This window comes from Oncorhynchus tshawytscha, linkage group LG19, assembly GCF_018296145.1.
Source record: "Oncorhynchus tshawytscha isolate Ot180627B linkage group LG19, Otsh_v2.0, whole genome shotgun sequence".
In the NCBI taxonomy this organism is placed as follows: Eukaryota; Metazoa; Chordata; class Actinopteri; order Salmoniformes; family Salmonidae; genus Oncorhynchus; species Oncorhynchus tshawytscha.
Genome location: NC_056447.1, coordinates 8,671,870 through 8,694,041, shown reverse-complemented (window position 1 = coordinate 8,694,041; position 22,172 = coordinate 8,671,870). Strand labels below are relative to the sequence as shown.

The 22,172-nt window shown below is 41.9% G+C and overlaps 1 protein-coding gene across 1 annotated transcript in view; it reads left to right on the top strand.

The window, feature by feature from the left end:
• cspg4 (chondroitin sulfate proteoglycan 4) overlaps nt 1-22,172 on the top strand; it is a 94,906-nt gene that overhangs the window by 38,942 nt on the left and 33,792 nt on the right. Inside the window, exons 2-3 of the mRNA XM_024379030.2 lie at nt 16,455-16,618; nt 17,763-21,326. Coding sequence (XP_024234798.1) covers nt 16,455-16,618; nt 17,763-21,326 — 3,728 coding nt within the window. The remainder of the gene's footprint in view (nt 1-16,454; nt 16,619-17,762; nt 21,327-22,172) is intronic.

Sequence of the window (22,172 nt, the reverse complement as noted above, 5' to 3'; positions counted from 1 at the left end):
ATAATGATGAGTGAGAAAGTTACACACGCACAAATATCATACCCCCCAAAAATGCTATAACCTCCCCTGTTATTCTAATTATGAGAGGTTAGTATGTCTTGGGGGTATATTTGTAGAACTGCTTAGAGATACCGTATATTCTATTATTATTTACAATAAAAGTGACTCCAAAGTTACACAATACATTATTTACCATTCCTTTCTATTGGGCATAAAATAATCTAAAACACAACCAAAGCAAACAGCAAATGCATCCATGCGTAACACGTTTTATGTAATCATTGTGTGCCAGGAATATGGGACCAAATGCTAAACGTTTGACTACTTTAATACATATACTGATTAAGTGAATTTGTCCTAACACTTTTGGTCCCCTAAAATGGGGGGACTATGTACGTAAAGTGCTGTAACCCTTTCTTCAGTACTTTGTTGAAGCACTTTTGGCAGCGATTACAGCCTCAAGTCTTCTTGGGTAGGATGCTACAAGCTCGGCACGCCTGTATTTGGGGAGTTTCTCCCATTCTTCTCTGCAGATCATCTCAAACTCTGTCAGGTTGGATGGGGAGCGTCGCTGTACAGCTATTTTCAGGTCTCTCCAGAGATGTTTGATCGGGTTCAAGTCCAGGCTCTGGCTGGGCCACTCAAGAACATTCAGAGACTTGTCCTGAAGCCACTACTGCGTTGTCTTGACTGCGGGCTTAGGGTCATTGTCCTGTTGGAAGGTTAACCGTTGCCTCAGTCTGAGGTCCTGAGCCCTCTGGAGCAGGTTTTCATCAAGGATTTCTCTATACTTTGTCTATACTTTCTCTATACTCCGTTCTTCTTTCCCTCAATCCTGACTAGTCTCCCAGTCCCTGTCACTGAAAAACATCCCCCAGCATGATGCTGCCACCACCATGCTTCACCGTTGGGATGGTGCCAGGTTTCCTCCATCGGGATCTTGGTCACCTCCCTGGCCAAGGCCCTTCTCCCCTAATTGCTCAGTTTGGCCGGGCGGTCAGCTGTAGGAAGAGTCTTGGTGGTTCCAGACTTCTTCTGTTTAAGAATAATGAAGGATACTGTGTTCTTGGGTACCTTCAACGCTCCAGAAATGTTTTAGTACCCTTCCCCAGAGCTGTGCCTCGACACAATCCTGTCTCGGAATTCTACGGACAATTCTTTCGACCTCTGGCTCAGTGTTTGCTCTAATATGCAACTGTATAGACGTGTGTGTGTCTTTCCAAATCATGTACAATCAATTGAATTTACCACAGGTGGACACCAATCAAGTTGGATGATCAATGGAAACAGGATGCACCTGAGCTCAATTTCGAGTCTCATAGCAAAGGGTCTGAATACTTATGTAAATAAGGTATTTCTGTTTTACATTTTTTATAAATTTTCAAAAATGTCCCAAAATTTCACTTTGTCATTATGATGGATTGTGTGTAGATTGATGACGAAAATGTGTAATTTAATCAATTTTAGAATGAGGCTGTAACGTAGCAATCATGTGGAAAAAGGGAAGGGGTCTGAATACTTTCCGAATGCACTGTAACTCCTGCCCACTGTGGTGGATGGAGTGGGGACTAATTTATGATTACCAGGAGGCTGAGAGTCTGAGTTTTCCCCTCAGGGGGACTTCTCACTGAAACAGCACATGTTTAAACCATTAACATGGATGTGGCCATTGGGATGGGAATACGGGTGTTTTGTGGTCCACAACCGCAACAGAAGAAAAAAATGGGACTTGAATAATAAAGTGTAACGCGACATTCTTACCGCATGGCTTTTAAGTGGGCTGAAAAGTGGGGTTTGAAAGTGGTGGAACAGTTTCCAAATGTCTTGTATGTTTTTGCGATTTGAAGACAATTCTATTCACTGTGCTGTCTCCCATTGAACCTTGAGTCCACCACCAATCAATTCCTGTTGATATACATACAGTTTATACTGTATGTCTAGACCTCATAATGTGCTAGACCTTTTGAACAATATCATCCTTTGAGCCAAGTTTAGATTGCATCTTGATTGAGACTGGTCCATAAAGTAATTGCAGAGGCTATTAAGTAACCCACAGTCAATCAGCAGTGATTACTGGGTTTCACTGTAAACTTTGTTTTGTAGAGTTTGTGCATCCTATATCGTAACATATTTGGGGGCTCGTCGGGTATAAATCAATAGTAGATGTACAATACAGTATTTCACAAACACATTTCAGACTTATTTCATGTTTATCCTGAAAACCTACTTGGATAGATGGAATATGCCCTCAGGCTTCCCCATTTCCCAATATGAAATAATATCTTGGACTTATCTATCTCTGCACAGTTGGTTAGAGAGCGTACCATGGACAGCCATGCCAGAGAGTGAGAATGTGGCTGAGCTGAGAACCTGTTTCGGATTAATCTGAGTGGGTTTTCTCTCTGTCTCTTAATGACTCCCGACCTACATTTTCCGTGGCCAACGATACTATCAATCTTTAAGTTAGACATCTAAAAACTTCCCGAAACAAATTGTCATGGTATAGGAAAGGAAAATGGATGAAAATTCAGAGATGGAAGATTAGACAGGCTTTTAAGTCGTTTTGCAGTGTTCCCTGGTTTTCCTAGCGCCCATGTTTATTTTGGGCTGTGGAGAGTGGTGGTAGGGCGAGGGAGGGAGGCACAGGGGGGTGAGAGGTGGGGTAGTGTGGGGTGGCTTGCTCCTAATTTCTCCCAAATGAGAGGCAGTCAGTCAGTAAAAACAGGGTGGGGCCCCTGAGTTGTAGCGTTGTGGAAATGGTGCCGGGAGTGGCGGGAGAGCTCCAGCTAAGGGTGGAGTGACCAGACCAACCAGAAACTGAATACAATGATTGAGTGGTTTTGGAAAACCTAGCTGTTGGGGGAAAAAGTGAGCGAAGCAAGGCGGAGGTGGAGTGGGCAAGGAGGGCTGGGGGAGGGGTAGCTAGACAGCTTCAGGAAAAGCATTTATGGGGAGCTTTAATACAGTGGACTAGGATAGGGAGGGGTGGACGGTGGGTTGGCTTATGGGAAAGGAAGGGGGAGTGGTGGGGGGGCAACCTGAGCCCTGCGGGGTCTTCATCTGGTCTGCATTAAGGGGCTAATGTTGTGCTCTGATCTCACACACACACTGACTTACACACCAGAGTTGTAAGCCAGATAGGGAGCAACGCAGCTTTCTGCTTCTGTATCACAGTTTCCTCTCCACAGACTGTACACACAACCAGGCATGCTTGGCTAGGGGCTCACACGCCACAGCCCATAGAGAGAGCTCTGATCTGGGCTCTGCCTCAGAGTAAGGGACTCTTTACTTTCCCCCTTTCTATACCCCATTCAGCTTATCCATATACCTGATTCACTGCACAGAACACAGCGTACAAAGGAGCCAGTAAAGAGAAATGTCTTTATGAATCAGGTCTCAACTATTGTCCTTTGTTGACATTCAGAGGGTGATTTATGACAGAGATCTGCTACCGAATTGTTCTCCACTCCATTGAAAAGCCAATGTCATAGGGATAATTAGCTGTTGCGTGAATGAAGGCTGCTCTCTAGTGCTCATAACCAGAGTCATAACGGGGCAAATGTTAATACTGGTGAATACTGAATGAATTATTTTTTTGAAATGTCAGGAACAGTGGATTAGGTTAAAGTGGCAGGACTACAGACATGGAGGTAAAGGTGATAGAAACTCTGTATGGAATATTTTACATATGCATATCTGTAAAGGTACACTGGTAGTGGGTATATGGAAAGGAAAAAAGGAAGTATTATACACATCAATCATCGCTTTCCAATATAGTGACATGAGGCTATGGTTGAACTTTATGCTACTGGTCTCATGTCAGAGTAACTACAGTGTAATAACCTATGTAATTACACTGTAACAAGCTAGTAAGTGCATTACATTATGGAGTAATTAGTACTTACATGTTCTCTCCATTTTTGTATTTAGCAGTGGTAAATGCCTGTACTGACCTAGCTACATGGTCATTTCCTCCATGCTTATGTCTTTGTACTGTAGTTACCCTGTAACGAAACCTATGTAATTTAAAGTAATACTTTATTACACTGCACTTGTCTATTGACTCAAGTGTCCCCAGGCATTGCTGACGCGGTCCACAAGTTCGCTGAAGGAGTCTTCAGGAGACAGCACCCTGGGGTTTTGAAGTCCCTCCTGCAGGTCATACGAGCATAAACAATCACTTGTTGTTAGTCCCGGTGGGGGGGCTGGTCAATCATATGATGTCACGGGGGGATTATTTAAACAGAACCCACTCGCAGGGACCTTGGAGGTTGATGGCTTCCGTAGCTCGCCTGGGCCTTACAGAGGCGTCCTTTGTATTGCCTGGCTATAAACCAGGCAGGGCTCAGGCCTGGTACAATGCTCCTGTTGAGGTTTCTGTTTTTGTTCAAATGCTGTTAGGTGAGTGAGGTTATCCGTCCAGGCCATTTGTGACGACTGCTATTAGTCTTTTCATTTGGGTGTGATAAACTCTAAACCAAATAGTGAACCTGCTATAATGGAAGACAAATACAATTATTTACATACAAGGAAAACAATGTTGGTGATTTCAGCCTGAGGTGTCTTTTCGAGGTGTCTAAATAGGAAAGAATGAAGGATTGTATGACATCACTTGGTAGATGTCTGGGGCAAAAGTGTGACACCAATCATAATTTTGTTTTGATGAGACACTTTTTTCCAAATTTCCCCTCTTTGTTGATGAACCAAGCCCAGACAACAGAGACTCTGCACGCAGAGACATGCAAATGGTATCCACTAGTTCATCTGACTCTGCGAAGTAGATAAAGGGCTTCATTGCTAAAATCCCAAAGTATCCTTTAAATCAAAGTTATTCTCCACCTCAACTTTCCCATGTTTTTTCCCTCATTTGTCTTGTCGATTTCACTGCTGAACTTACACCACTATGTTATGCTTCTCTCTAAGATGGAAGGGTCCTATGTTTTCCCACTCCATGTGTAAGCGCGGTGAGTTTTTACGAAGGAGCAGAACTGTTGTAACTATTCGCAGGGAGAAGGCCACCCCCTGAGTCATGTCCAATGGCCACAATATTAAATCTTTTATTCATCTTCCCCCCGGCGGCTTTGGTGAATCTTGAGGAAACGCGGAGGTAGATGGGAATCTGAAAGGAGGCTAAAATTATGTTGTCCTTGCCTTCACAATGCATGGGTCCCGTGTGAGAAATAGCTCCTCAATGACTGTAAATGTATGTCCCTGGTATGTTTATGTACACCTTAGCCAAATGCATTGAAACTCAGTTTTTCACAATTCCTGACATTTAATCCTAGTACAAATTCCCTGTCTTAGGTCAGTTAGGATCACCACTTTATGTTAAGAATGTGAAATGTCAGAATAATAGTAGAGAGAATGATTTATTTCAGCTTTTGTTTCATTCATTACATTCCCAGTAGGTCAGAAGTTTACATACACTCAATTAGTATTTTCACTTAGTAAATTGTTTAACTTGGGTCAAACATTTCGGGTAGCCTTCCACAAGCTTCCCACAATAAGTTGGGTGAATTTTGGCCCATTCCTCCTGACAGAGCTGCTGAAACTGGAGTCAGGTTTGTAGGCCTCCTTGCTCGCACATGCTTTTTCAGTTCTATCCACAAGTTTCCTATAGGATTGAGGTCAGTGCTTTGTGATGGCCACTCCAATACCTTGACTTTGTTGTCCTTATCAAGCCATTTTGCCACAACTTTGGAAGTATGCTTGGGGTCATTGTCTAACTGGAAGACCCATTTGCAACCAAGCTTTAACTTCCTGACTGATGTCTTGAGATGTTGCTTAAATACGTCCACATAATTTTCCCACCTCATGAAGCCATCTATTTTGTGAAGTGCACCAGTCGCTCCTGCAGCAAAGCACCCCCACAACATGATGCTGCCAACCCCATGCTTCACGGTTGGGATGGTGTCTTCAGCTTGCAAGCCTCCCCCTTTTTCCTCCAAACATAAAGATGGTCATTATGGCCAAACAGTTCTTTTTTTGTTTCATCAGAGCAGAGGACATTTCTCCAAAAAGTACGATCTTTGTCCCCGTGTGCAGTTGCAAACCGTAATACGGCTTTTTATGGCAGTTTTGAAGCAGTGGCTTCTTCCTTGCTGAGCGGCCTCTCAGGTTATGTCGATATAGGACTTGTTTTACTGTGGATATAGATACTTTAGTACCTGCTTCCTCCAGCATCTTCACAAGGTCCTTTGCTGTTGTTCTGGGATTGATTTGCACTTTTTGCACAAAAGTACCTTCATCTCTGGGAGACAGAGCGTGCCTCATTCCTGAGTGGTATGATGGCTGCGTGGTCCCATGGTGTAATATTGTTTGTACAGATGAACATGGTACCTTTAGGCGTTTGGAAATTGCTCCCAAGTACGAACCAGACTTGTGGAGGTCTACAATGTCTTTTCTGAGGTCTTGACTGATTTCTTTTGATTTTCCCATGATGTCAAGCAAAGAGGCACTGAGTTTGAATGTAGGCCTTGAAATACATCCACAGGTACACCTCCAATTGACTCAAAGGATGTAAATTAGCCTATCAGACGCTTCTAAAGACATGACATAATTTTCTGGAATTTTCCAAGCTGTTTAAAGGCACAGTCAACTTAGTGTATGTAAACTTCTGACCCACTGGAATTATAAAAGTGAAATAATCTGTCTGTAAACAATTGTTGGAAAAATTACTTTCATGCACAAAGTAGATGTCCTAACCGACTTGCCAAAACTACAGTTCGTTAACAAGAAATGTGTGGAGTGGTTGAAAAATGAGTTTTCATGACTTCAACCTAAGTGTTTGTCATCTTCTGACTTCAGCTGTACATATTTTAAAATAGCAAATGGTCTAAAGCATAAATGTTGATTTATTATAAATATTGATTGACTTTTGAGTCAATATTCTAATTAACATTTTGAAGAAGACACTGGGAATTTGAATACTTTTCACACGGTAGACTTTGTGAGATTGTAAATAATGGTACACTCCAGATTTTTAGGGCTATGTAAGTTATATCAGAGGAAACATGTACAACATGAACCTTCATGACTGGTATTTATGTGAGAAGGCGGATGTGAACTCAGGTCTCCTGCTTGTCAAAATACTGCCTCAGTCCACTCAGCCAGTCATCAGGATAAAACTGTTGTGATGAACCAACCTTGTTACACTGATGACATGGGGCCCGATTCAGATTTTAGTCCACTTTAAATCATCTTATACCAAGTCTGAATACGGCCTAGGGATAATTTTGGGGGGTGAAATTCCACAATAAATTCCACACCTTTATTTTTTCATACCTTCATAACAGAAGATTGAAGGCAAAATGGGAACTACAAACATCGTGCTTTTGTACTGTTCAGAATTCCCCGAGTCTGATGCATAGAGGTGAAGGGAGGGCATTTGTGGGCAAGTGTGCCCTCTAGTAAACTCTACGGTAAACTATAAAACAGGTAAGTTTGCGGTGCCATCCCTGATATCCGGCCCTTCACAAACTCAGACTTTGTGTATCATTTCGGCTGCTTATGCTAATAGTCTAAGTAAAAGTCCAAACTTTACTGGACTGTGATTCAATTAATCGGAACAACCTTCCATGTCATGTATTGTACCATCATCTGAATATATACACGTAGCGTAGCCTAGTGGTTAGAGCATTGGACTAGTAACCAGAAGGTTGCAAGTTCAAACCCCTGAGCTGACAAGGTACAAATCTGTTGTTCTGCCCCTGAACAGGCAGTTAACCCTCTGTTCCCAGGCCATCATTGAAAATAAGAATGTGTTCTTAACTGACTTGCCTGGTAAAATTACATTTTTTTAAAATTAATATAGACTCAGGACATTAGAGTAATGGATGATTGACTAGTGAATCGCATTGAGCCCTGGGCTAAAGTTTTTTACAAGTTTTGTATGAGTGCTACTGCTAACATTAGCAGTCATTTTCCGTATTGTTTTTCATGAATGTGAAATTTACCACATTTCTGTTGCTTTAGAAGAATATGATAAACATCTTAGATCTTTGAACTGTCTATATCAATATAAAAATGTTTAAGACCTTTACATTTTTGTTGTCATTTGATAATTTGCTTCAGTCATGTCTTGAAAAAATAATTTTCTTCTCATTCATTATTATACTGGACAAATGTATTAATTAGTATTTTCACAAATCAATTTTTTCTTGTGTCCTTCGTTTGAGCATAATACTGTACATTTTGACCATTTGTAATTACCGATGTGGAGTTTATAAACACACCATATAAGAGCAGAGAATATACAATAAGAGGTGAGACTCCCATTTACAATATTTGGAAACTCCAGATGAAGGAATCCAATTGTGGACTAGACAGGATTTGAAACACCATCATAGTGGTTAGGAGCTTTAGAGAGACGAAACAACCCCAATAGAGAAGGGATCTAATTTTGCACTACACAGGACTCGAAACACCATAAAAGTGTTTTCCAACTTTTCCGGGTTAGGGCTCCCAGTCTCTGGCAATGTGCAGCACAACACTTGATTATGTGGTGTTACAACACACCCTGTCAGAACACCTCAGGATGAATGTTTCAATAGACCTTAAATCGGTCCCAATACCCTCACAACCATGTGTTTTAATACTCCAGCAAAGTTAAGGTATCGTCTCCTTTAAGGTGGTGGTGGCAGCTCAGTTGGCACTAGTTTGTCTTACAAAGCACTTCAATTTTACTGTGTGTGTTTGGTTCCTTTAAAGAGCAGCTAGCGTGCTGAGTTTTGCATGTGAATAACACTGTACGTGTTGCAATGAAGTGGTTTAAAAAAACATCTTGGTGAAAAGGGCTCAAATCTGAGATTTGAGAAATAAGTGCAGCCTAGTAAACAAAAGAAAACTCTGGGATCCTCCTTTTAACAGTGGCCATCAAAATTGCTTTGAAAGGAGTGTTTTCCCACGACTGTACCACGAAATGTTGTACAATGACTGGCCATTTATATTTCACTCCCTGTGTCGCGCTCGGAATTTGATTGCACGGAACATTATTTACTCACATAGAATGCAACCGGCTGAACAAGAATAGGTCAACTATTGTACTATGGGGTTGTCTGATTTTGCCGTTGCTTACTCGTGTTGTTGGCTGTGGAAAATGATCTGTGGACAACAATTTTTCATTAAATAATTCAAATAACCAAAGTTTGGCGGCCTACCTACCAGGTCTCATTTGGATCATAGCGAGAGCTGGCCCAATTTAACCCCTGTACATTATTGTCATTAAACTGAATAGATTCATTCATATCACTGTTGTGTTACTTATAATGGTCTCATACAGTAAATGTCATCATATCCATTAGTAAATCTACTCTATCGCTGAATAGCAGCAGCAGCCCATCCCTCATGTAATTATATCCAGAGCATCACCCTGCACTGGCTGGTATAGTGGGCAGGCACAACCCAGTAAGGAAAACAAATTACCAACATGACAGCTATTCATAGGCAAGTTGACCAGAGTTTTACCACTGCTACACAAGTAGATGGTTTGTTTGGTGAATCAGTGGCTGCCAGTGGCTGTTGCTATGGCGGAGGGCACACATGGAAAAAATGGTTTCCATGGTGATCGTACAGATAAACATGCTGATGTGACCTGCATTATGATAGGGACTGTGACACAAGGAATCTACAAATTGGACAATAGGACCACATCAGTATTAATAAAAAATCATTTTGGAATAAAGCTCATGTTGGATATACAGGGGTATGGTTATGTACACTAATCCTGCACACCTTTATCTGATCTGGATGGTGTCTTCATCTCTAGAGAATGCATGCAAACTTGATCAGAACAATGGGAATGCCATGGAAACGTTTGGGGGAGGGATACCAAATCTCCTTTCCCCCCAGCAAAATGTGCCTACATTTAGGCTATTTTTTTATGTGTTTCACACTATCTTGAGGTAAAAATCTCAGTATAATGCTTTTATGGATGTCAACCCCAACACATATTCATGTCATCGTCACCAATCAACCACATTACAGTTAAAAACTATTTTGACTACCACCACTGATTTCTGTATGCTAGCTACGCTACCAGCTTATACGAACAAGAGTTAGCATTTAGCAATAATTTCTTCTAAACCTGAAAAGGGACAACTTCTAAATGTTATGCAGCGAAAACATCCAAATATATCCAAACTGGATATTAGTAACCACATTGTGGGCCTGTTACAATACATAAATCATGACGGATTTAACGAATATCCACTTTGTTAGATCAGATTTGTTGAACGTGTGCCAATCCGGCGTCCTTCTTCTATCCGCCATGGTCTGCATTTCATTGACCTCTTTACTGCATCTATAGCCAGAGGAATCTGACTCATCACCCTGCCAAGTCACAAGGCTAAAAAGAAGCAGACCAAACAATGCATAGCTTCCTTCCCCTGTGCCCTCTTCCTCATGTGTTTTACGGGCAAGTGTTGGGAGCTCGAAAGCAAAAACTCAGCTAACAATTGTAGGGAGAGAAAAAGGTTTTGTAAAGTTACCTGTAATGTTACCCTGATGTTTGACTGTCTAGATACCTGTTAGTTAGGGGGGGAACAATCTATGTATGTTTGCAAAAACCTCCTATAGCATGTTTTGGCATTAGCGTCAGGAGAACATGAATGTCAAACAGAACTTACCCAGAATGTAGTTACCATGTTCTCATAATATCCAATATTAATGTTCTATGCACTTTTCATGGGACGTTGCAAGAACATTAATGTGTCCAGTTTTCTGAGGGTTAGGAGAATATTTCATCGACATTACACCAAACATACACAGAACGTGTTTGCCATGCTCTCAGAATATAAGATATTAATGTTCTAGACACATTTCATGGGAATGTTGCTAGAACATTCCGAACATTCATGTGTCCAGTTATCTGAGGGTTATTGTTCGAGACATGTTTCTTTGGAACGTTGCAAGAACATAGGACATTCTGTCATGGTCTCCTGGAGGAATTTGTCTAATTCCCGGCTTGTTTCAGGGACGTCCCTAAAGGACGTTGCAATATGGTCCCAAAAAAACAGAATTAATTTCATTACACATCACCCCTTGTTACTATTGCTAAGTCCATCATTGAACCACTAATCCATTTACAAATCTTTGCCTCTTGGCAAAGTTAGGGACATCCACACATAGTGCTTTCAACCTACATATTTGACACAGGATTACATTGTGCATGTTTATTCATACAGTAATATTTATTTAACATGGCTCACTGGGGATTTGAACTCACAACCTCTTGGTTCACAGCATTTCCAATCTTCCTTCTATGCCAGCACGTCTGTGTCGATGATTGATTTCACTTCGAATTAAATCTCAGCCCTGTTATTTCTCAGAGTGTTTACAGAGCAACATTACAACAGAGTAATGTGCCCCAGCAGACTTTACAGAAAACCCCAAAATTGTTGAAATAAGTCAATCAAATCAATGATGAGAGAATAGTGAGATGGTGGCGTAGCAGGAAGCTCGGAATGCTGTGAACCAAGAGATTATGCATTCAAATCCCAGGTGAGGACATGTTGTATAATAACCACTGTATAAATGAACATGCACAATGAAATCAAATATGTAAGTTGAAAATGTTTATGTGAAAAGCACTGTTTCTGTGTGAGGGTGTCCCTTGCCAACATACAAAGAGCTGTGAATGAATCAGTGGTTCACCAATCATATGCTGTACAACAGTAACAAGGGGGGGGTGTATCAAGAAACATTTTGCAGAAGAACCTTTCATTAGGACCATCTGGAAACACCCTAAAAACATCTTTAGGATGTTTCCAGCGGGGAACCACACAAAAACCTCCAGGGGACCATGACAGAACTATGTTTTAAACGTCATTGGACACAGGAATGTTTTTGAAACGTTTCCATGAAATGTGTCTCGAACATTACATGTAGTATTCTGAGAACATGGCAACCGTGTTCTGTGTATGTTTGGAGTGACCTTGATGGAATATTCTGCTAACCCAAAGAAAACTGGACACATTAATGTTCTTGCAATGTCCCATGAAACGTGTCCAGAACATGAATATCTTATATTCAGACAACATGGCAACCATGTTCTGAGTATGTTTGGTGTGACATTGAGAAAACTAGACACTGGAACAGTCTTGAAATGTTCCAATGAAACATGTTTGAAACATTAATATTGAATATTCTGAGAACATGGTAACCAAGTTCTGTTTTACATTAAGGGAATGGTCTCCTGGAAACAGTCCTTGCACTGGAGCATTCCTATGAAAACGTTAGGTAACGACGTATTGAGACTCTTAAAAGGGAATGTTCTCTAAAGTTGTGGGAACATTTGTTGTTAGCTGGGAAGAGAGCAGGGGTTGAAAGAAGGGGATGAAAGACAAGAGGGAAATGAATTCACTGGTCTGAGAAATAGAAGACACTTTCAGTTTCCTCCGAGCACTATAAATACAACCTCAGTCAGTCATCAAATTATAGCCATCTGCATTGGCTGCTGCCCAGGACACTGCCCATGCACAATACAGCAGTGTTAGCTTGGGTGTGGCAGCTAAGGGGGATAAGAGCTGTCTTCAGATCAGTTCTAGTGCATTCCCAGAGGAGCTGTGATGACTCTTACATACTCAGACAGACATGTGAGACCAAACCTCTCAGCTGTTTTACAACCCGGGTCTTCTGTCTACTCTGGTAGAATGTTAACCATAACTCAAACTTAATGATGCTTTACCATGGATCAACAAGGCTAGTTTTCACCTAGGCTGTACGCTCCCTGAAGGCCATTTCCTTTCAGAGTTAGCACCACATATTTTACGAAAGCTATCTAACTGGTCCTGAACTTCACCCGCAATTTGACAAAGGAAGTTCTCACATTTTTGTGAAATGAGCATCAGTCTTATTTTTGGGATATTGTCTTCTTTGGCCACAGAGTGACTATCTCTAGGTTGTGGTCTAGGTTTGTTAATCATACAGGGGTGGAACACCTCTGCTCACTCTTTGAGTGGGCTGATGGTAGTGAAGGCTGTCAGCCAATAAAGGTTGAGAAATGCCTCGAAACAAAGCATGGTATATTAAAACACCATGCAAACCCTTTAAAAATGGCCAATTTCTTTACACATGTATTCTATTCACAGCACTCTAGGGGAGGTAGTGAATTCCAGGTGCTCTGCTGAGACTAGGACCATTGTATCTCATTACAAAATGGTGCTTCTTCCCCACAGGCTGGAGCAGTGAGCTCAGCACAGACCAGAAAATCCCTAAGCAGAATTGTTTGGCATCACCCTCTACTTCAGTATTTTATCCCCTTTTCTCTGTGAACAATCCAGCTAAAGCTCCGGCTTAAGGACCATGAAGCTCATTGTGATTTGCTTTGTTAATTTAATTGACTTTTAGAGAACAGTTTATTTTTATTTTTCGTTCCAAGCCGCAGGCTCCTGTTCTATTAGCAGAAGTCTCATATTTGGAAGACCTTATTTGGACCATGTCCCCAGAGTTCTCTGAAGTGTAGCATATGCAGCTTGGACACAATCAGAAACGTATAGACATGGCTTCCTGACAATCTTCAGTATTTGCATACAGCCATAATATTCGTCTGCATTTAGGCTCCAGTCTCTTCGGAGGCACGGGTTCAAATCCCACCGCTGCCACCAATAACAGATTTCTGCCTTAATTATAATGTTATTATGCTCATTTTAGAGGGAAGTAAACTCTCATTTGTGAACATTTTTATCGTTTTTTGCAACTTGTTTATTTTCACTTTGCCATGGTTTGTAAATATAGTATGTATAATATAGTAATCATCTGCTGTGGATGTTTGTACATGTGATAACAGTTAGAATAATTGTATCGTTCAACATTGGGAGTTGCCTACATTGTATATCCTTGGCAAGAGAGCAGAAGTGTGCTGTGTGCCACTAAAGGTCACTGTGTGCATTTGGCTCTGTACGGGGACAGTTAATTACAACTGTCTTTGTTCATTAAAGAGCAAGCTTTGCACCTTCAAATGTGCACAGTGTGATCACAAAGGCCCTGGGCGAGACGCTAAAAGTTGTGCCGACTGTCTTATTTTAGTTCTGTATACATGTGTTTGGGGGCTCTCTAATGCAGTATTTTGTTTTCCAGTGTTTGTTTCAGATCTGGTTGGAAAGGGATCATTTTCCAGGATGAGAAAGCGTGGGACAAACATACCCTGGTTGCGTTTGGCAGTAGGCCTATGGCCGTTAATGTTGATAAAACACAGATACTGACTACCACTCAACCATCTAAACACACACACACGCACACACATACACACACATTGAATAAGTCTTGAAGACATATTTTTACCTTTTATAGTTACAATAATGAGTCAGAATAACTGCCCACATGCACTTTGTACAGCACAAAGTCTTGCAATTAGAACTGTCTCTTGTGGTGGCATTGCGCCATCTACTCTTGGCAAGAGTGCTCTGCTGCTGGCTTGCTGGGTGCTCTGTTAGTTTTTGAGGGACACTGTGACCTCTTTGGAATGTTCTGGGTGAGATGTAGCGATGTCTGTCTTTTCCTCCTGGTCCCCAAAACATCTGCATTGTCTGTCGTTCAGAACAGTGTCAGAGTTCCACTTCGATGAATTCCAGAAAGGCGCTCTGGCTTGACCTATAATCCCCAGAAGGCGAGTGTGCGGCTTGTGGAAAGCCCCCTTCTATGTCTCTTGGCTCTGGCTTTGGAAAACCCTGCCTTGGAAACAGGGCCTTGGAGGTCAAGCTATTGCTATTTAGGAGCACAAGCTATTGGGAAATGATTGGCTTCCTGAGTGGTTTACTGTTGGAGAGGGGCTCCGGAGAACGTGGTCCAAGGCAGATGGCTGAATTTGCATATAGCTGGAAAGGAGACAGCCAAAATGCCTGGGAAACCCTACAGCCCATAGTTGGCTCACAGAAACCCTCTCTAATGATAATGACTGATGTCTCAGTGAGAGAATCCTTTTGAAGTGATGAGAACACCTCTTCAGAGAGCAACAGCTGTACTAGGCCTGATAATGTTTTAGTTCCTCCAAAAATAGCTTTTTCATGTTGGTCAGTACAGCAGAGATGCAATGGACCATGATACAATGAAATAAAGTAAAAAATTATGAAAGGTTAGAGCTGGGACGATAAACTGAAAATTACCAACACCGACATTGCATTCCTCTTACCAAAGCATTTTGCATAGGCCTACGTTGGTGATTTTGCTTCACATGTTGTCTGTAGATTGTTCTAAAAACCATTATCTGCTCAACAGTAATAGCCTATACATTACGTTGATGCCTGCAATGATGGTATCTGCCTGTCCCTTTTTTGCTGTCGGCTACTGTGTGAGCAGACCACTCTCACTCCCCCTCCCCACTATGCGCACAGAGGAGGGAGAGATGCATTCTGAGAAGCTCAAGCATATGACCATTGCTCAAAATGCAATTGCGGGACAAATACAGTTTTCAAAGCAACTACTGTTGTTCCAGTTACAGAGAGGAGAATCACAGCTTTCTATGAGTACATACTGTATTGCTTACCTACCAATATTGAGTTCATTTTACAACCGGAGTAAGTTGTAGTATGGTTTTGATTCGCCCCCAGAGCAAGCAGAGTGCGCCATTTGCAGTGAATGGGCCTACATCAAGTAGCCTTAGAAAGTTTTTCTAGGACATTAGAATACATTTACTGATAGATTAATCAATTAGTCTACATGGCTATATAGCAACAATATCATATTTTAATAACCACGATAGATCATAAATGAGAGAATGTCCACTACAGTTCTTGAATTGATGGTTCACTGACTTCAAACTCACAGGTTACTGTCTGGCTGTAGCCTACGCCATATAAATCCGACAATCACAGCTACTCAACTCACTGTCGGGACAAGAAGAAGAAGAGAGAGAACAATGACAGCATGGCATATAACAGACGTCTCAACTAACCTGAATTCAAAGTGAAATCACCCAAAAATGTCACCAGGTCATTGGATTTAGGTTAAAAGATGGGTGAAATTCCCTTACGTTGATTACTTATTTCAAATCAAATCAGTTTTCCACGTCGATTCAATACAATCAAATAGAATGTTTTTGTTGATATGATGTGGAAGCAACATTGATTCAATCAGTTTTTGCCCAGTAGGAGGCTACCATCTCAGTTGTCTTACTTTGCACTGGAACAAAATGTTTAGAGCCCTGCCACTAATGTAAAGTAACTGTCCATTAAAAAGAAGTAAAAAATATTTGTTGTTATCCAGCAAACTAGTTAAATTTACCACCATATGACTTATTGTCCATATCACCCAGCTCTATGAAAGGGTATCAAGCTAATTTTCTGTTGATATCCTTATGCCATTTTGTATCAATAATCCCCACCACACCAACTATATGAATTAATGAGTGACTGTATACTTAACAAAAATACATCTAACCATATTTATTGACTGTTCAAAGAAAACTGTATGTCAGAATTCTTTCTTTTCTTTCAAGCTCCTCATTTTTGTCTCTCCAGCATCCTACTTTGGGGACAGTTTCTGCAAGATAACTTCGATCCAAGATGTCTCCTCCTTTCACCTGTCGCTGCAGTTCAAGACCAGCCGACGAAGTGGACTCCTCCTCCTGGCTGCAGGGATGCAGGACTACCTATTTCTGGAACTCCAAAATGGGAAATTACAGGTTAATATCAACACCTGTCTTGTCGGAAAGGATTCTATTTACAATGTACTATCAGACCGCCTTAACCCAAGGCAACCTAGCAAGCTGTTGCAAAGTATATTTTACACAAGTTTATGAGGTTATTAAACCACACAGAAATGTACAAGGCATGGTTATTTAGATGGATGACTGATTGTGAATCCTAGATGGCAAACATGTTTTGTCAGCTGGCTCACAATATTTCAGTTTATAGTTCTATCCAGGATTGGAATTGGAAAAAGTCACTCTGGGGACTGACCATGTCAAATCCTAGAAATTCAAATTAAACACAGATTTACAAAAATGCTTTCACTTTGGGGACTCTGTTCCTACGCATTCCCCCGCCCCCCAATTCCACCTCTGGTTCTATCCTGTGGAGATGAGGCACTAAAAGTATTAGAAAAAGGACACCTGTCTTAAAACGTCCTATAAATGTCCTATATTGTAATTGAAAGACTGACAACAGCATCTGTGATGTCACTTTCCTCTTTCCAAACCAAAAATGTACTTCAACCTAATACATTTAAAGATTATAACAGAAGTGAAAGCAGGCTGGTGGTATGTGCTCATTAAAGAAGCATGCATGTGACAGTTTCAATTAGATGGTACTCTGAAATCATTCCACATTGCTTTACTGGTTGTCACTTTAAAATGGGATTCCTGACATTTTAATTCCATAATGAATTTCTTGGCAGAGTCTGTGAGGAGCTGAATTCGCATCACATAAACAATCCCTAAATTGTGTACAATAAACAAGGTTTATTGTTTTTAGAGTTCTTGTGCATTTGCTATTAATAACGTTTGAATATGATAGAATCACAAGAAAGCTATGATGCTGCTCACACAATTCTTAAAATGCTTACCCAGTTCTCCTCTGATCCATAAGAAGCAGTTTGTAAGGACAAGATAGGTGAAAGAGAGATGCCCCCAAAAAGACAATCACAAGTCTATGCTAGATTGATTCCTCTTTGATATCATCTTTCAAATCCTTTTAGATAATCGTTCATGGAAAGAAAGGCTATGAGGAAGGAATCCTTTCAAGAATATAATGACAGTCCAAAAAACATACAATGATTGAGCTTCATAAAATAGCAATGACACTTCTCTTCTCCCTTTTTTCACATAGGTGCGAATTAACCTTGGGGCCGGTGAGATGGTGCTATCATCATCTCTGGGGCTGCAACTGAACAACCTCCTGGAGCACAAGGTGTCTATTACGATGCAGGAGGCCAAACTGACCATGCTGATAGATGATCTCTTTTCCACTTTCATCTCTGTGCCTGAAACCCAGGAGGACCTCAACATTGACATGGGGGTTTACATGGGGGGAACCGGAGACTTAGACGCCCCATATCTCAGCAATGCCATACCTCCATTCCGCGGCTGCATGACCAATGTCAAGTTGGAGTCCCATCAGTTTGATATTCTCCACTCCGAGCCCATTGACTGCCATGATACAAAGGAGTCCTGTAGCAGTGAGTTTGAGGTTGGTGATGGAGAGGCGACCAGCTTTATCAGCCCAGACTCATTTGTGTCCTTCCCTACTTGGAGCGGGGCTAGTGGTAGTGAAAGGACCTTGGAGTTTCTCATGAAGACCACCATCGAGGATGCCCTACTCACCTTCCACCCTGGACGAGAGTCAGACTTTATAGCTGTTGGCGTTGTGGGCGGTTACCTAAAAGGTGTGGTGGACTTTGGGAGTGGGATTGTGGTACTGGACAACCCCAGAGTACAGCTAGATGATGATCAGTGGCATAGGATCAGAGTCACTGTAGATGCGAGTGTGTTTGAGATTAACGTGGACAGCCAGCCTGCCTCTCTCTCTCTAAGGGGCTCAGAGCGATTGGATCTAGTTGGCAATCTGTATATGGGGGGGATCCAGGGCAAGATGAAGGATGTGTTTCGTGATAGTAGCTTGTCTCGTATGGAGGAGGTAATAACATCTGAGTCTTTTATCGGATGCATGGGAGAAATCAAAGTGAACCAGAAGGGGAGAAGCCTGCAGGACGCGTTGGTCACCAAAGACGTCCATGTGAAATGCGAGGGAGAGGACTATGACTACTCAAGTTACTATGATTTTGAGGCAACCACAACTACGGCTCCTGTTCGGATCCGATATGTCAACGCTGACCCTAATAAAAGACATTGCTACCCAACTGACGACACACCAGAGGCCTTCCGGAACATTACAAAACTTATTGAAGTCAACCCTTTGCTTGTGCCCGAGGGTGGGGAAGCTTTTCTCGATATTAACAACCTTAGCCCTACATTTAACCTAAACACTGTGGGAATCCGCCAATCCCAGATCATTTTCACTCTACAAAATGACCCTTGGTACGGACTCGTAGATATGAACATCAATACCAGACGTACCAAAAAGTTTACACTCCTGGACGTGGTCAACAAGAAAATCAAGTATCTCCACGACGGCAATGAAAAGTATGGCGATCAGATCCAGTTGGAGGTGTTTGCCCATAGTAACAGTTACCTTCCAGGATGTCTTAAAAATCCCCACCAGTACATTCTCCCAGTGGAGATCATACCTGTCAATGACACACCACAACTAAGCGGAGGAAACATTTCCATCACAGAAAACGGTCGCACTCGCTTAAATCCCAACCTTATCAAGATTGTGGATTCGGACACTCGCTGTGAGGAATTGATTGTTACCGTGACCTCAGAACCTCCCAAAGGGGTTGGCTACTTAGAAAATGCCCAGCAACCAGGAAGAAGTATCAAAGAGTTCACATGCAGGCAGTTGAAAGACGGCAATATATATTTTGTCCACAGAACTGGGAGCGGTGGGATAACTCTACAGGTATCTGACGGACAATCCATAAGTCATTCGACCACTTTTAAACTGTCCATTACACCGCCCCAAATGAGCCTTGTGACCAATACTGGCCTTCTGTTGTCTCAGGGAAGCAACTCTTCCATTGGGATCCAGAACCTGGCCGTCATTGCCACCCCTCGTAATGGAGATATTGTGTTTAATGTCACACAGGCTCTGAGATATGGTGAATTGCATGTTCTCACTCGCAATGGTTTGCTCAAACAGGTGACATCTTTTCACCAGTCAGATTTGGAACAAGATCGCTTGAGATATGTTAGCACAGTTTCAAGTGACCTGGAGGACGTTGTGTCAGATCATTTTCAATTTGATGTCCATCTTGGACAGTTTTCCCTATGGAACAATACTTTTTTGATCAAGATCACACCCTCCCAGGTTAAAATGGCCCAAGTAGTTCCCCTTGAGATTGAAGGCAAGGTAGAGCAAAAGGCAATACAGCACACTGATCTTGAAGCAGAAGTGAAGGGAAAAAGTGTAGCCCCAGAAACTATAAGATACATCCTTCTGAAGGCCCCCACACTGGGTACTCTTCAAATGATTGGCAGGAAGCTAGTTGAGGGAGACAGTTTCACCCAACAGGACCTCTGGAATGCCCAGGTCAGCTATAGAGTCCAGGTGCAAAGGGCGGTGGCTAATGAGGACCAGTTCCAGTTCAGAGTCTTTGCAGAGAATCAGTACTCCCCTATGTATACCTACCCAATCAAGATCCAGGCTGATTCAGACGCCCCTGTTTTGACTAATGAGAGACTCATTGTCTTGGAGGGCGGGGAGAATATTCTGAACAAAGACTATCTATGGGTTCAGACATCCATCTCGACAAACTTTGTTTACAGGGTGACGCAAGACCCCAAGTATGGCCGTCTCATCAGGGAGTCCCCCTCTGGACAGCCCAGGTTCGACGGGGCCATTAGAATGTTCAGCAATGAGGATCTGAATCTAGATAGGCTGATTTACCAACATGATGGCTCAGAGTCTAGCGATGATGAGTTCTCTTTCCTGGTATTCGAGCAAGCAGCAGGAAGTGAAAACATCAGAATCGATGGTCAAGAGTCTATGAGCAGCATGTTTAGAATATCTATTCAGTCCAAGAACGACCACGTGCCTCTTAGAGTGGTTGATAAAACCTTCAACGTGGTGCGAAACGGACAACGTTTGCTGACCACAGAAGATATCCTCTTCAGGGACAATGACTCAGGGTTCAATGATACCCAGTTGGTCTTTGTTCGCACAGGAATTCTCTCAGGAAATATTGTCTCCCCATCAGACCCCTCGCAGCCCCTCTTTCGTTTCACTCAAGCAGACGTGAAAGACCAGAATGTTCTATTTGTGCACCATGGAGCAGACCGTGAGCGCTTCCAGCTCCAGGTTTCTGATGGCCTGCATAAGACCACAGCCCTGCTGCAGATCCAGGCTGGTGAGGCCTACCTCCGTGTGGTGAACAACACTATGGTTGTTATGGACCATGGAAGCACAAAGACGCTCAACACCAGTCTCTTGAGTGCAGAGTCCAACATGGACATTAGAGACGCCAGTGACATTAGGTACCAAGTGACATCACCCCCTAGTGATGGGAAGATCATCGTGAGTGGGATTGAGGCCTCTTGGTTCACACAGGAGGATCTGAAAAAGGGTGTGGTGTCCTACGAGCATAACGACCAGAGTCTGAGCTCCAAGGACTCGTTTGGCTTCACTGTGGAAGCGAAAGGATATTCTGAGGAGGGTACATTCAGAATAAAGATCTTCAAGCAAGGCTATCTGTCTGAGCCTGTGGTCATCACCAATGAGGTCATCATCTCCTATGAGGGAGAGCACACTGTGATCAACCAAGATCATCTTAAGGTATGTTTACATTATATTCCCTCTACGTTTACCAATCATTGGCTTCCACCTTTGCCTGTTTGACTGTTTGTTCTTGAATCTATTACGCTACCGCCAACTGAGTGATTTAGTAGACTGTAATTGTGCTTATGAAGCAGTCATTAGAGTTGGAAGTACCCAAGCATGCACCCTCAACAGTATGTACACTTTATGGCTGCACGATCTGGATAAAATATATAATTGCGATTTGCGAAAATGTCAGACTTAGTTATCACAAGAGTCAGGGTAGAGAACATCACTTCTAAAATGAGATCATATGAATGACTACATACTATGCTAACTGAATACAAAATCAAATGAAACAAATCTTTTCTAACATTGTTATAGGCTACATATCATACTAAATAGTATACTTACACCAACATATTAACAAACATTTTTACCATGATCATCAAAATATAGTGTGCATTTATTAATAAATTAGTGAAAAACATTGAGTTCCTATTTTACCATTATACGTTCCTAAATAACCTAAGTTAATTATTTTTTCAGGCAGCCATAACCTGCAGATGGAATAGGAAACTTATGATTGTGCAATTATGTATAAGTAGCCTCAATAATTATTATAATTGAAATTGTAAGCCTTAAAAACATGTAACGTGTAGCCTACCAATTGCAAGGTGCAGCCTGTGTCCAAAACATTGGAGTCTGGTCCAGTTATTCAACGAGACGTGTTTCAACTTGCCTCTTAATTTTGTTATACAGTGTTGGGATGACAACTTGGGAGAAATATGTGCGAGATAGAATCTTGTATCTCCTTTCCAGCTTGTTTATCATCTTCGTGAAGCGGTCTTTGCTGACTGTAAG